General features: G+C 44.0%; 1 protein-coding gene across 1 annotated transcript in view; it reads left to right on the top strand.

The window, feature by feature from the left end:
* LOC117191688 (A disintegrin and metalloproteinase with thrombospondin motifs 15-like) overlaps positions 1-16,017 on the top strand; it is a 37,849-nt gene that overhangs the window by 9,666 nt on the left and 12,166 nt on the right. The window contains exons 4-5 of the mRNA XM_033396487.1: positions 8,935-9,077; positions 9,266-9,318. Of these exons, the coding sequence (XP_033252378.1) occupies positions 8,935-9,077; positions 9,266-9,318 (196 nt within the window). The remainder of the gene's footprint in view (positions 1-8,934; positions 9,078-9,265; positions 9,319-16,017) is intronic.

The following is a 16,017-nucleotide window of genomic DNA, read 5'->3' as shown; positions in this document are numbered from 1 at the left end:
TGTTTATGTACAATTCATCCACCCCATCCACACAAGTAACAGGTCCCCACTCAAGAATCAATAACTGTTTCTTCCCATACTCCAAGCTAGGGCCCCCCATAATATTAACAATGGACCACATTGTTTCATCAACATTAGAATCACGCCAATCTCGAGAAATCGATTCTTTAGAATCACGCCACTCATGAGGACCAATCAAAGCTAGACATAAAACCAAGGAGTATCACATTCCTAGCTCCGTCATGTAATGCAACACCGATCGCCAGCAGTGGATGCCTTTCATCAAAGCCGACGCATACCGAAATATCGATCCAGGCACGTACGCCACCGACACGAAGATGCAGCCGAGGAAAGCAACGCCCGAAGCCAGAGTCGGGAGTTCCAAGAGAAGGGCTCATGGAAACTAGCCAGCAGCAGAGAGATCAGTTCCGTTTGAGACAAGCAGACGTAAAGTTAAGTCGGGGAATTCAACCAATCTTGTGACATAAAGAAATTAAGTACTAAAAATAAAATCTTTTTTAAAAACTAAATTTCGAGTTGCGGATATTTAACTGGCGCAGTCGGTAGGATTTCGTTTAAAATTAACTCCTATATTTCGGTAATGGTCAGCTTGTGTAATTTCTAATTACTGTGATCACGTAATCCCGGAATCGTTAATAAAATTGTGAAATCCGCCAAAGAACCTATGTGTTACGAGCACATACGATTTGCAAAACTAAAGTTAAGTGAACTGAAGTAAGCGGAGATAGTGATCCACCAAGAACAGTGAAACACTAAATACAAAATCAAAAAACTTACAAGTGAACCAAAAAAAAGTTAAAAACTACTGAAAACAAAACAAAACCCAATCAACACCAACAACATGGCGTTACCACCACTATCATTGAGCGAAATCCACTTGAACCAGGCACTGCTGTCGATCAGACAAATACCTGCCTATGACGGTTCATCTGGACAGCTAAGCTCATTTATCAAACGAATCGAATATGTATGCGGATTATATCCAACTGAAGATCTTCGCCAACAAAGGATCCTATTTGGAGCGACCGAGATCCAACTGTCAGGAGAGGCACAACGCATATCGCAAATGATACAACCCAACACGTGGCTCGAACTGAAGACGGCGCTGATCAACGAGTTCAAAAATCACACACCATATGAAGAACTCTTACGACAACTATACACCACCAGATTCAACGGCAGTCTTCGTAAGTTTATAGAAGAATTAGATATAAAAGCATTATTTATAAACAATAAGCTAAACTTAGAAAACATACCAGAAAATAATGTCATTTATAAAAACGCTTTGAACAACACAATTAAAGATATCATTACTCGACAACTTCCTGACAGAATGTTCATGACCTTAGCAAGAAAAGATATTACCACATTGTCTAATCTTAAGAAGGCAGCACAAGAAGAAGGATTGTACGAAGCTAGTACAACAGATTCAGGTACAAATAAAGATCAATCGAAATCGTCTCAATCAAATCGAAAGAATGTTGGAAACTATTATCCAAATTATAATACTACTAACTATCACAATCAAACTCAGAGTTCATCTGGAACAGGTCAGACTAATCGAACAAATCAAAATCAAAATTCCCAAAATCCTGGATTATACAATGAGTTCAAAAATTCCTTGAATCAAGGTAGGGCTCAGAATCCATTCAATCAGCAAATATCTCAAAACCAAGCTAGTGGGAGTGGACCCTACCAACCTACCCAACCGAGATAAAATACGATAACCTTACGGTCCATACCATCAATGGACCTGTCCGTTTAACTAAGAGTATAATGAGGAATGCGAACAAAACATGTCCGTCCGAACAAAAGTTCTACATACATAACTTTTCCGAAAATTATATTTTATTAGGAAGAGAATACTTGATGGCAAGTAAAGCCGTCATCGATTACAGAAATGACACTGTAACACTAGGAGCTAGGTCGTACCCAATCATTCAGAGTGGAGAAGCTATTGAAGCCGGCAAGACCGCACAGAAGTGCACTGATCCCTCTACAAAAGAAGAGAAGATCGCACCTAAGTGCCTTGACCCATCTCCAGAGGGAGATCAATACTTCGCTTCCGCTCTAGACAGTGAATTAAGGGAATGTAATCAATTAAGATTGGAACACTTAAACGACGAAGAGAGGGAAGAGTTAAAGAAGGTCTTATATGAGTTTAAGGATGTGCAGTACAGAGAAGGTGACAATTTGACTTTCACAAGTACAATCAAGCACGAGATCAAAACTCAACATGAAGACCCGGTCTACAGACGACCATAAAATATGCCCAGATACATGATCAGGAGGTAAACCAGCAAATCAAAGATATGATCAGGCAGGGAATAATTCGAAAGTCGAATTCTCCTTACTGCTCGCCCATATCTATGATTCCGAAGAAGATAGATGCTTCAGGAAAGCAAAAATATCGAATGGTAGTAGACTATAGAAGTCTAAATGAAATAACAGTTAAGGACAAATTCCCAACTCCACGAATGGATGAAATCCTAGACAAACTAGGTAAATGTCAGTATTTTACGACAATCGATTTAGCAAAAGGTTTCCATCAAATACCCATGGAACCTAGCTCAATCCCCAAAACTGCGTTCTCCACTAAGCATGGACATTACGAGTTCACTCGTATGCCCTTTGGGCTAACCACTGCCCCAGCTACCTTCCAAAGATGTATGAACAATCTGCTAGAAGAGTTAATCTTCAAAGATTGCTTTGTATACTTAGATGACATCATTATATTTTCCACTTCATTGGAAGAACACTTGTTGTCACTAAGGAGAGTATTTGGAAAGTTGAGAGACGCCAACTTGAAGCTACAAATGGATAAATGTGAATTCATGAAAAAGGAAACTGAATTCCTAGGTCATGTAGTCACTACTGAAGGAATAGTACCAAAGCCAGGCAAAATCTCTGCCATTGTCAAATTTCCAATACCAGAAACGATTAAACAAATAAAGTCATTCTTAGGTCTGTGCGGGTTATACAGGAAATTCATTCATTCCTAATTTTGCAAACATAGCAAAACCCATGACACTCAAACTAAAGAAAGGAGCTGTCATAGACCCCAAGGAAGAAAAGTACGTCGAGGCATTTGAGAGACTAAAAGTACTCATCACCTCAGACCCTATCCTTGCGTTCCCAGACTTTGACAAAATGTTCACGGTAACAACCGACGCTAGTAACATAGCATTGGGAGCGGTTTTGTCACAAGAACACAAACCGATCTGCTACGCTAGCAGAACCCTAAATGAACATGAAATAAACTATTCAGCCATCGAAAAGGAATTATTAGCGATCGTATTTCCGTTCATACCTGTTCGGTAGAACATTCGCGATTCAAAAGCGATCATAAACCCTTGATTTGGTTGAACAACCTCAAGGAGCCAAATATGAAATTACAAAGGTGGAAAATAAAACTGAATGAGTTTGATTTTAAAATGAAATATCTACCAGGCAAAGAAAATCATGTAGCTGATGCCTTATCAAGGGTAAAGATTAATGAAAATCTCCTTGGAGAAGCTTCCAATAGCGTTGGTGCAACTGTACATAGCGCACAGGAAGACAATCTAAATCACATTGCTATCACGGAAAGACAAATTAACTATAACAATCGGCAAATTGAGCTAATAAAAGGCAATGAAGATAAGGTAGAAACAATTCGTTATTTTCACAAGCTAATCATCAAGATCACGTATAAGGAAATGACTAACACCTTAGCGAAGGATATAATAAAGGAATATCTATGCACCAAAAAGAGCGCATTATATTTCCATAACGAAATAGATTTTCCTCCATTCCAAAAATCCTATTTAGAAATCATTAATTCTAACAATATAACCAAAGCTATTAAATCAAGCACGAAACTCCTAGATATTCAGAATTACGCTGAATTTAAAGAAACCATATTAAATAATCATAAAGGCTTACTCCATCTAGGGATAGAGAAAACCGTCAATTGGTTTAGGGGAAAATACTATTACCCGGATTATCAAAAACTAATCCAAAACATCATAAACGAATGTCCTACTTGTAATATTGCCAAAACAGAGCATAGAAATACGAAGTTGGCAGTCGAAACTACACCGGAAATACTGAACATCAGAGAGAAATACGTCATAGATTTCTATATGGTTGGTAACCAACAGTTCCTATCATGTATTGACGTATACTCGAAGTTTGCCACTCTTGTAGAAGTAAAAAGTCGTGACTGGTTAGAAGCAAAAAGAGCCATCATGAAAGTTTTTAACGAGATGGGCAAACCAATTGAAATCAAAGCCGATAAAGATTCAGCTTTTATGTGCACAGCATTGCAAGCATGGCTGAATGCGGAAAACGTCAAAATAGAGATCACTTCCAGCAAAAATGGAATATCTGACGTAGAAAGATTTCATAAAACAGTAAATGAAAAATTAAGAATAATATCTAGCGAGGATAACCCAGAAGATAGATTCACGAAGTTTGAATTAATTCTTTATACTTATAATCATAAAACCAAACATAATACCACAAATAGGACACCAGCTGATATATTCATTTATGCAGGCTCACCTGATTATGACACCCAACTAAATAAAGTGAATAAAATCACTCAATTAAATAAAAACCGCATAGAGTATGAAGTAGATACCCGCTATAAACTATCACCTCTAGTTAAGTCTAAGGTAACAAATCCTTTCAAAAGGACGGGCGAAATTAGACAGGTAGACGAAAAACATTATGAAGAAAAGAATAGGGGTAGGAAAATAACTCATTATAAATCAAAATTCAAGAAAAAGAAGAAATCTAATAGAAGCAAATATAATAATTCCAGAGAAACCGAGGAAGTTAATGGAATCGGCGAACTTCAACACAATTAAAATCCTCATCTTCCTCATAATTACCATCGTAATGGCACAGGGCCAAAACAAAGAAATAAATCCTATAAAATCCCAAAACGGATATATGATATTCAAAACTGGATCGATTAACAAACCTATCAATTACGAATATCATTATCTAACTGTTAATGTAACTAAAACCGAAGAACTATACCAAAATTTATGAATGCAAGCCACTAAATTCCAGGACATAATCCAAATAAAATATCTAGTAGACAAATTGCAAAGAGAAATGAACGGGCTAAAAATAACCAAAAGAAATAAAAGAGGCCTAATCAATATAGTAGGAACAGCCTACAAATATCTCTTTGGAACACTAGATCAGGAAGATAAAGTCGATTTGGAACAAAAAATAGAAAATTTAGCCAGCCATAGCATTCAAATGAATGAACTAAATTTGGTAATAGATGCAGTTAATAGTGGAATAAACGTTTTAAACAAACTAAATGAAGAAAAAGACAGGAATCAACAAATAGAAATTTTGATATTCAATCTACAACATTTCACAGAATATATCGAAGATATAGAACTAGGTATGCAATTAACTAGGCTCGGTATATTTAATCCAAAATTATTAAAACAAGACTACCTGGAACAAATAAATTCTGAGAAAATACTAAATATAAAAACCTCCACATGGCTAAAATCCGATACCAACGAAATTCCAATAATTTCCAACATTCCCAAAGACATTACAAAAGTACCAATCTATAAAATCGTTCCGTATCCAGACGAATTAAATAACATGTTAACAGATATGACATACGACAAGTACTACATAAAAAATGAAGAAGTATTTGTTAAAGAAACTAGATTGAAAACCAATGACAATTGTATAAAAGGAATTTTAATGCAAATTCCCACTAAATGTCCATATTCCAAAACTTTTCAAAACTTTCAAATAAACTTTATTGAACCCAATATACTAATCACATGGAATCTTCCAAAAACAACGCTAAACCAGAATTGTGTAAACCAAGAAATCATAGCGGATGGAAAAACCATTATAAAAATCTACAACTGTTCAATCCAATTAAATGAATTTACAATATCAAACACAATGTTAGATTTTGCCCAGAATGTTTATGTCAACAACAACATAACTAAAATAAAACCACTGTCGTATGTCCAAACTAATGAAATAATTATGCATACCCAAATATCGATCCAGGCACGTACGCCACCGACACGAAGATTCAGCCGAGGAAAGCAACGCCCGAAGCCAGAGTCGGGAGTTCCAAGAGAAGGGCTCATGGAAACTAGCCAGCAGCAGAGAGATCAGTTCCGTTTGAGACAAGCAGACGTAAAGTTAAGTCGGGGAATTCAACCAATCTTGTGACATAAAGAAATTAAGTACTAAAAATAAAATCTTTTTATACCCGATACTCAAAATGAGTATTGGGGTATATTAGATTTGTGGTAAAAGTGGATGTGTGTAACGTCCAGAAGGAATCGTTTCCGACCCCATAAAGTATATATATTCTTGATCAGCATCAATAGCCGAGTCGATTGAGCCATGTCTGTCTGTCCGTCCGTCCGTCTGTCCGTCCCCTTCAGCGCCTAGTGCTCAAAGACTATAAGAGCTAGAGCAACGATGTTTTGTATCCAGACTTCTGTGATACTTCACTGCTACAAAAATATTTCAAAACTCCCACAAAGGACGAAAATCTGTGGCATCCACATTTTTAAGGATACGATAAAAAATTCGCAGAATCGTAGAGGATGACTATATGTTCTAGAGTGTAAAATGTCAACCAGATCGTATAATTATTATAGCCAGAATCAAGAAACAATTTCATTCTTTCTCGCTCTGTCTCTCTCTAACACACAGGTTTCATGGTATGTTTTGCCAATTGCAAAATATGAGTTCAAGGATCTCAGAACCTATAAGAGCCATAGCAACCAACTTTGGTATCCACACTCTTGTGATATCGGACCTTGACCGTTTCGTGTCCAAATTTCGCCACACCCCCTTCCGCCCCCGCAAAGGACGAAAATCTGGGGCATCCACAAATCTCAGAGACTATTAAGGCTAGAGTAACCAAATTTGGTATCCGCACTCCTGTTAGATCTCACTATAAAACGTATATCTCAGAATTTCGCCCCACCCTCTTCCGCCCCCACAAAGGACGAAAATCTGTTGCATCCACAATATTGCACATTCGAGAAACTAAAAACGCAAAATCATAGATAATGACCATATCTATCAGATTGCTGAATCTGGATCAGATCGGATCATTTTTGTAGCCAAAAGCAAGAAATCAATTTGCAGTGGCTACGAAGCGCCCGACGTCACGCTCAGACTGAGTTCTGTCTCTCTCGCACGCACTCTTTGTCGTGTCGTTTAATATTAGCGGCGTCTGCCGGAGGAGAGCCATGCTGACTAAGTATCGGGTATAACTGTAGAGTTGCGGTGTCCGCAGCAACTCACAACGTTCCCCCTCGTTTAAAAACTAAATTTCGAGTTGCGGATATTTAACTATATATATATATATATTTATTTATTCCCGAGTAAACACGTTCGCTTAAATCAATCGATTCTCAGTCAATAACTCCAGCCCAACTTCTACAAGATCAGCTAAGCGGTACCGAACCAAAAGCTCGAAGATCGGATGATATTTGGAAACTTTAACTGCATAATCGGATGATCTTAGGAACTTTAACTGCATAATCGGATGATCTTTCGCCCAATTGAGCGAAGTTTGGTCAAGCTTTTAGTCTATGCTCTCCCTACGCTACGCTACTCTCTTGGGTCAAGGTAAACGTGACGTCTTTCGCTTAAATGCGAGCGCTGCGCGCCGACTCTCTTTAGAAAGCTTTTCGGAAAGCTTGCAGCTTACGATCCACTTTCGGAGTTACTATGTATCTGCACTTTTAAGCATTACCAAAAGAAAACTGTGCTTATCCGTGATGTTCCATACTCTTTCCCTAAATTCGGCCCGTACAAAATACACCCAATCGAGCGGACACATTCCGCATATCATTTGGCAATACTGATGCCTTCGCAGACTCGAATCCGTTCGAATTCGTTTGATGTTTGAATATTTTGTTATTGTTTGCGGTTGTCTGTTTATAGATCACTTTGTCAGACTTGGGCTGTGTTTGTCACCTTACTTTGGTTTTATCACCTGCACGCTGAGTACCTCCGTCCAGGGAGAAGGAGCTGCGACTGCAACTGGTTCTGGCACTTACACGATTAGCCGTGGAGCCATTCTATTAACATATTGATTTGCCTAGGGCTCAAAATGATTGACAACTGAGTTACTATAATTTATGTAGCTGTCACTTCAGTAAATCTCACAACGCCCCTTTAGTCACGATATCTGCAATGTACGAGTGTGTACATATGTATGTATAGTATGTGTATATTCACGAGTAGCCGACTGAAAGTTGCCCTGGGATGTAACTGATGAAATTAATCGAACTGCAAGCAACTCCCAATTATGCAACGCACAATTGCAACTGGTTTTCTGTGTGCTGTGTGCTGTCTGCTGTGGCATGCCCCCAACAACAATCAGATGCAATACGATTGAAAGAAAACCCACACAACTTTGACTTTGCCAATAATCAGACATTGTCATCCCCAATGATGGCGATGATCGTCTTCTGCAACGGCCTTATCGCTGCCACAGCACTAATGGCACGTTTTGCACGTTCACTTGATTCCGTTTCGAGTGTAGCCACCAACATCATTTCCACCCACAAATGGGCCATAAATACATATGTTGCTCGAAGCTCTTTCCATTTGTGCGGCTTTTCTCAGTCAAATGCCAAATCGGTTGCGCAATCGAAAGTAGAGCTTCCTTTGGGGGCTTCTATCCAATGGGGGTCGCCAAGTCACCCGATGACGGCGCTGAGGTACAGATTATTTCACGGTTCGCCCAGCTGAAATGTCCGCTACTGGGAGTGACTGTAAATTTTTAACTGAACTTTCAAAGAACTTTGAAAGGTTTGAATATTAACCTTTCAGCATCTCCTCAGCATCCCCGTATCCAATAAAAATACCCCCAACCTTACCATTATCTTCTGACTGTTGCAGGGCCGCGATGCCACCCCCTATCTGGAACGCAATCGAGTGGGACGGGATGCCATCGACTCGGCTGCCGCCCTCACCGACATGGGCAAATATCTGTTTCGCGAGCGCCGTCTGCCAGTCTACGACATCGCCGTGGCCATAACTAAGTAAGTGCTTCGGGGGATCCGTCATTGTTGTCGCCCTGTGTTTTGGTTTTCATTGCAGGATCAACGGCAGTTCTCTGAGTTCTCTGAGCAGCTATCCGCACTTCCCCTTTTACTCTTTATTAGTATATTAACTATATTAGAGACATATCCCCTAAAGATACATTGCTATAATGTCTTCCTGTGTCTAGGTATGATATGTGTCGCAGGCGTAAAGGAGGTCGTTGCACCAAGGGCACAGCGGGTAAAGAGATACCATGAAAATACTAGACCTAGACTTGTACACACCCACACACACAAACACTGGTACACACAGATACACACTCAGAACAAATGTCATTACGGGTGTTTAACATATTTGAGTTAGTTTTTGGTTATCACCTCTCCCCAGCTACAAGACACACTAAAAAAAACACCTAAATTTGCGTGTGGGTCTTAATAAATTACTACCACTACACAACACACACCCAAACACACGCACTCACACATACAGACACACAGGTGTGTATTCTAGTGAGTGCGGTCGTGTTTTTAAATCGTTCCGTATAATTCAGTGGAAAACGTCGGAAGTTAGCCTGGAAGAGAGGCAAAGAGTAGTTAGCGTGAGCCATAGTAGTGCTGCGTTACTTACCTGCGCGGAACGCAAGTCCGCAAGCAGAGAAGCGGCCACCTGGCCAATAGTACTGGCCGAAATCCCAGTGGGACGCCGTCGAGCCCTAGGCCGAAGGGGGGGGAAGGAACAGCAGGTAAGTGCCTGTTTTCCTATTCTTCTTCGCTGTGATTCTTGGCGCCACTTGTTGGTTGCTGCCTTCTTTTTGTTTTTGGGCAAAATTGGCCAAGCACACCGCAAGTGGTGTTGGATAACGACTGAAGAACAGCTGACTGGAGGCACGGAGCTAAGTGCTGGAAAACGACAGCGTATGGCCAATAGAGGGCGCGGCCACAGCAACCGGAGTTGCCAGATCAACGGCCAGATCGGAGATGAGCGATCAGCGGGAACAAGCTGCGGCTTGCAGCACTCCGCTGACAAGCTCATTCGCCTGGGATGGGGAGAATCCCTTTCGCCGGAAAAATGCTCTGGCGCGATCGCCAAACCAGCCGGCGGAAGCAGTGGAGGAGCGCGCAAGATCCTCTCCTCCAACGCTGCAGCGCCCCCAAGAGGAGCAAGCAGACCCGAAGGAGAGTGCCATGGCGCATTTGGCGAGCTTGGGCCAAAAGGCCAGAGAGTTGAGGAAGCTGATGGTGCTCCCAAAGAGGTCCATCACGAACCCAATGAGGGATCTGGTGGATGAGATCGAATATCTGCAGCGAGAGTTGGAATCGTGCTGGCAGGCGATCTCTGCGGAGCAGGCTGTAGCCAAGGTTACACAGCCGGCAGTGACGGAGAGGGCGGGAAAGAGGGCACGGCCAGAGCCCAGGAACACCACCCACCCGTCCCCGTCCCCGTCCCCAAGGCCGAAGAAGCCAAAACATGGATCCAAAAAGTCAAAAAAAACGGAGAAGAAGCCGCAGGAAGGGACAAATGAGGGACACCGTAGTTCGCAAGGGACCGGAGGACGCCCCAAAGGATCGAGAGGTGGGGTGGGTGAAGGTCGTAGCTAGGCAAAGGCCAAAGCCAAAGCAGCAGCAACGACCAAGACCGCCACGCAGCGATGCAATAGTCATCGCCGCCACCAGCACTGTCTCGTATGCAGACATTCCAAGGAAGGTCAAGACAGAGCCAAGTCTTAAAAAGCTAGGGCAATCGGTGCAAGGGGTGCGACGCACAGCAAAAGGAGAGCTGTTGCTGATGCTGGAAAAATCGGCGGACCCGAGAGCCCACGAGATGCAGGCAGCAGTCAAAGAAGCGCTAGGAAGCACGGTTGAAGTAAGGAGTCTTACCGAAACTGTCAGCTTGGAGGTAAGGGACATAGACGAAGTGTCCACCCAAGAGGAAGTCCTAGCGGAACTCAAAGCGCAGGCAGCGGTGGAAATCTGCGAGGCCGCAGCCATCTCCATCAGACCAGCCTATAGGAGCACGCAGACCCTGACTCTGAAAGTTCCACCGGCTATAGCAAAGCCCCTCCTGGAGAAAGGAAGAATTCGCCTGGGGTGGGGGTATTGCAGAATACGACCCAAGTCAACTCCCCGAAGATGCTACAAGTGCATGGAGTTTGGCCACATCGCGCCTAATTGTAAGAGCAGCCAAGACTTCACGAAGTGCTGCTACAATTGCGCAGGAGCCGACCACCAGGCCAAAGATTGCAAAGACGAACCAAGTTGCATTCTTTGCAAGCGCCACCGGGTGAAGGACCCGAAGCACCAAACGACGAGTTCGAGGTGCCCGCAGTACCAAAAGGCGATGCAGCAAATGAAGGATAGATGAAAATCATCCAACTAAACCTCAACCACTGCGAGATGGCACAGCAGCTGATGGACCAGACCATAAGGGAGCACCGTATTGATTTAGCAGTCATAAGCGAGCAATACAGGAATCGCAGCTCGGGACAGTGGATTGCTGACTCGAGCAAGACGGCAGCGATATGGAGCTGTGCGAGTCCCACACAGCAACTACTGCAAACATACGTCGGAGACGGATTCGCCAGAGCCCGGATAAATGGAGTGCACATATATAGCTGCTACCTGCCCCGAGCCTCAGCCTACAGCAGGCGACGCAGGCACTGGAAAGGATTGCTGAAGATGCGCGGGAGAAACACCCTACGCTCATAGCCGGCGATTTCAACGCTGGGGCGACGGAGTGGGGATGCCCTAGAACGAACCCAAGGGGACAGGCGCTCTTAGAATGCTTTGCGACGTTGGATGCCGTACTGCTGAACACAGGCACACAGCAGACGTTCGGCAGAGCTGGAACGGGGTCTATAATAGACCTTACGTTCGTGAGCAGCAGCCTCAGCCGCAGGACAACGTGGGAAGTTAGTGGCTTATACATCGGGAGTGACCACCAAGCCCTCATATGTGAAATCCAGGAAGCGGGCGCACCTAACCCGTTCATTGGCAAGCAGATCGGTTATAAGACCGAAACGCTAGAGCCGGATATGGTCCGGGCCATGTTTGAGGACTACGAGACCAACGGTATGGCTGAAGAGAGAGCAAGCCAACTGGCTATACATACGCTGGAAGCATGTGATGCCTCCATGCTAAGGAAAAGAAGAAGCCTGAACAACCGCAGGCCAACGTATTGGTGGAACGCTGCAATAGGTAGCGCCAGGCAGGAGTGCCAGCGGAAAAGACGACTATACCAGCGTTCGAGAGGTTCCCCGGAATTCGAGAGGCTCCAAGGAGAATATAAGGAAAGCAGACGCTGCTTGAAGAGGCAGATCAAGGATGCCAAGCGCAAATGCTTCGAAAAGCTCTGCGATGACGCAGATGCGAACCCTTGGGGCTACGCATACAGGCTGGTAATGAAGAGACTGCGAGTGTTCAGTCCCCCGCCGCCAATGTAGAAACCCTATTTCCAGAGAAAGTGGCAGCCCAGAGGGTGATGGATAGAATACCGCCACCTGAAATAGAAGCCACCACGGGAGCAGAAGTCCTCGAAGCTCTACAACGGATCAAGAACGGCAAAGCACCAGGACCTGATGGGGTCCCAAATGACGTTCTCCGCACGGCTATTGAGACCAATCCACAAATGTACGTGGATTTATTCAATGCGTGCATGTCCGAAGGGACCTTCCCCACACCATGGAAGCGACCCAAGGGGAATAAGCCGACCGAGGAGCCATCATCCTATAGACCACTCTGCATGCTCGACACAGTGGGTAAGATCCTCGAGCGCATAATCCACACCAGGCTGGAGAAGGCAGTAACGCGTCAGCTCTCACCGAGACAGCACGGGTTTCGCAAAGGCAGGTCCACGGTGGACGCAATCGGCGAGGTATGTGAGATAGCAAAGCGAGCTATCGATGGCACCCGATGGATGTACGGGACCAAAGAGTATTGAATAGTGGCAACACTCGATGTCCAAAATGCATTCAACTCTGCCAATTGGGATCACATACTAGAAGAATTGAGAAACTTTCAAGTACCGCCGTATCTGCAGAATATCATCGCGGACTACCTAAGAGACCGAGTGCTCATATATGAGACGGATAAGGGGACACGTGAGCACCAAATCACTGGAGGAGTTCCCCAAGGATCGGTCCTCGGCCCGCTGCTGTGGAACATCATGTATGAGGGAATCCTCAAGATGGATATGCCAATGGGCGCCACGGTGATAGGCTTTGCCGACGACATAGCAATAGTCGTAGTGGCAAAACAGAAAGAAGCGGCGGAAGAAATCTGCAACGACGCGGTAGAGAGAGCCAGAACATGGCTATCAGGGAGGGATCTCTCATTAGCCACCCACAAAACGGAGGCGGTGCTCATAAGCAGCAGGAAAGTAGTGGAGACGGCCACGATCCGAGTAGGAGACTGCACTATTAGCTCCAGTCCAAGCCTGAAGTACCTGGGGGTCATGATTGACCACACTCAGCTTCAAGCATCACATGGCGTATGCAAGCAGCAAAGCAGGAAAGACGGCAGTGGCCCTATCCCGCATCATGGCCAACACCGGAGGCCCGAAACAGCCAAGGCGAAAGCTACTAGCGAGCGTAGTTGGCTCAACGCTATTGTACGCTGCACCAATATGGGTTGATGCAATGAAGCATAAAACATATGCCCGAGAATGCAACGCAGTCCAGAGGCTGTGTGCCCTGAGGGTGTGTTGCGCATTCAGAACGGTATCCCAAGACGCCGCACTTGTGGTAGCAGGAATGATTCCCATCCATCTGCTGGCAAGAGAAGCCGCAGGAAACAGGGCACAGCGAACCCTGGGGACTACGGACCAGGACACCAGAGGTGCCGCACAGAGGGCAGCGCACAATCCTGCAATGGAAAGATTCGTGGGATAACAGCAGCAAAGGGCGATGGACCCATAGGCTAATCACAGACCTGAAGAGTTGGCTGAACCGTAGCCATGGACAAGTGGAGTATCACCTGACACAACTGCTGACAGGACACGGTTGCTTTAAAGCCTACCTGCATAGGTTTAAGCACGAGGACGACCCCTTCTGCGTGGTCTGCGCAGGGGTCATCGAAGACGCAGAGCACTGCTTCTTCGAATGTCCAAGATTTCGGCAAGAACGAGAGGATCTAAGCAACAAGCTTGGAAGAATGCCAGCGGTGACAAACCTGGCAGAATGCCTGCTGGAGTCGGAAGGAAACTGGGCCGCGATTAGATTCATGGCCGTAACTATGGCTACCAAACTGCGTCGCGAAGAAAGAGCACGCAATGCAAGGAGATAAAGGATAAAAGAGATTATTAAGAGAAGAGCCCTACGGGCATCTCCCCCGGCGAAGTAATATCTCGCGACAGTACCGCCGGGATCCGGGATAGGTGTGGTTGGTTTTAGAGCGGTTAGAGTCCCTCACTTCGGCTTCGGCTGAGTCGGCATGAAGCTTTCCTGTAGTCACATAAAAAAAAAAAAAAAAAAGCACTCACACACACACACAACATACTAGTAAAAAACGAGGGGGAACGTTGTGAGTTGCTTCGGACACCGCAACTCTACAGTTATACCCGATACTAAGTCAGTATGGCTCTCCTCCGGCAGACGCCGCTAATATTGAACGACACGACAAAGAGTGCGTGCGAGAGAGACAGAACTCAGTCTGAGCGTGACGTCGGGCGCTGAGTAGCCACTGAAAATTGATTTCTTGCTTTTGGCTACAAAAATTATCCGATCTAATCCAGATTCAGCAATCTGATAGATATGGTCATTATCTATGATTCTGCGTTTTTAGTTTTCTCGAATGTGCAATATTGTGGATGCAACAGATTTTCGTCCCTTGTGGGGGCCGAAGAGGGTGGGGCGAATATTTGAGATATACGTTTTATAGTGAGATCTAACAGGAGTGCGGATACTAAATTTGGTTACTCTAGCGTAAATAGTCTCTGAGATTTGTGGATGCCCCAGATTTTCGTACTTTGCGGGGGCGGAAGGGGGTGCGGCGAAATTTTGACACAAAACGGTCAAGGTCGATATCACAGGAGTGTGGATACCAAATTTGGTTGCTCTATCTCATATGGGTTCTGAGATCCTTGAACTCATATTTTGCAATTGGCAAAACCGACCATGAAACCTGTGTGTTAGAGAGAGACAGAGCGAGAAAGAATGAAATTGTTTTCTTGATTCTGGCTATAATAATAATACGATTAAATTCATATTCTGCAGTCTAAAAGATATGGTTGTTCTCTACGATTCTGCGTTTTCAGTTTTCTCGTATCGTCAAAATTGTGGATGCCACAGATTTTCGACCTTTGTGGGGGCGGAAGTGGGCGGGGCAAAGTTTTAAAATATTCTTGTAGCAGTGACATATCACAATACTAGCGTTTAAATATAATTTTTACGCCTAACTTGGAAAGGCCTCCATGTGGTATCATTTGTAGACAATAAGTGGTAGATGGAAGACTTAATCCCCAAATTAGTGTGCAACATTGATTGAATGGTTCCCTATCGGCAGTTGGATTGGAATCTATAAAACTGGGATACGAGTATTGCGTACATTTCGAAGATAGATTTTTCTCGTGGCCCTTTCTCCGCTCTTTAAACGATATTAAGTAATGCTCAAGCTATATGTGCTTGCGCAAACAATCAATATCGAATTTGGCACGCCCCCCGATCGGCAAAACAACAATCGATCAACGGCCAAGAGGAGATAATGAAATAAATGGTTCAGAAACCCCAAATCGAAACTGAAACCGAAACCAAATCTAAAAATTCTACGCATTTTTGAACAATTTTCTCCCGCAGACTCGATATGTGCCGTCGCACCTCCGCTTATGGCGAATGTAATCGCGGTACCGCAGGTAAAGACCCCACAACTATCATTCACTTCGTTAGCCAACATCTACAATGTATCTGTACAGGCAAATGCAAAAAATAAGCACAACGAGCTGTGCAAA

Source organism: Drosophila miranda (genome assembly GCF_003369915.1).
Source record: "Drosophila miranda strain MSH22 chromosome Y unlocalized genomic scaffold, D.miranda_PacBio2.1 Contig_Y1_pilon, whole genome shotgun sequence".
Classification (NCBI taxonomy): domain Eukaryota; kingdom Metazoa; phylum Arthropoda; class Insecta; order Diptera; family Drosophilidae; genus Drosophila; species Drosophila miranda.
Note: the sequence above shows the minus strand (reverse complement) of the source record. Positions and strands in the feature narration are given on the sequence as shown.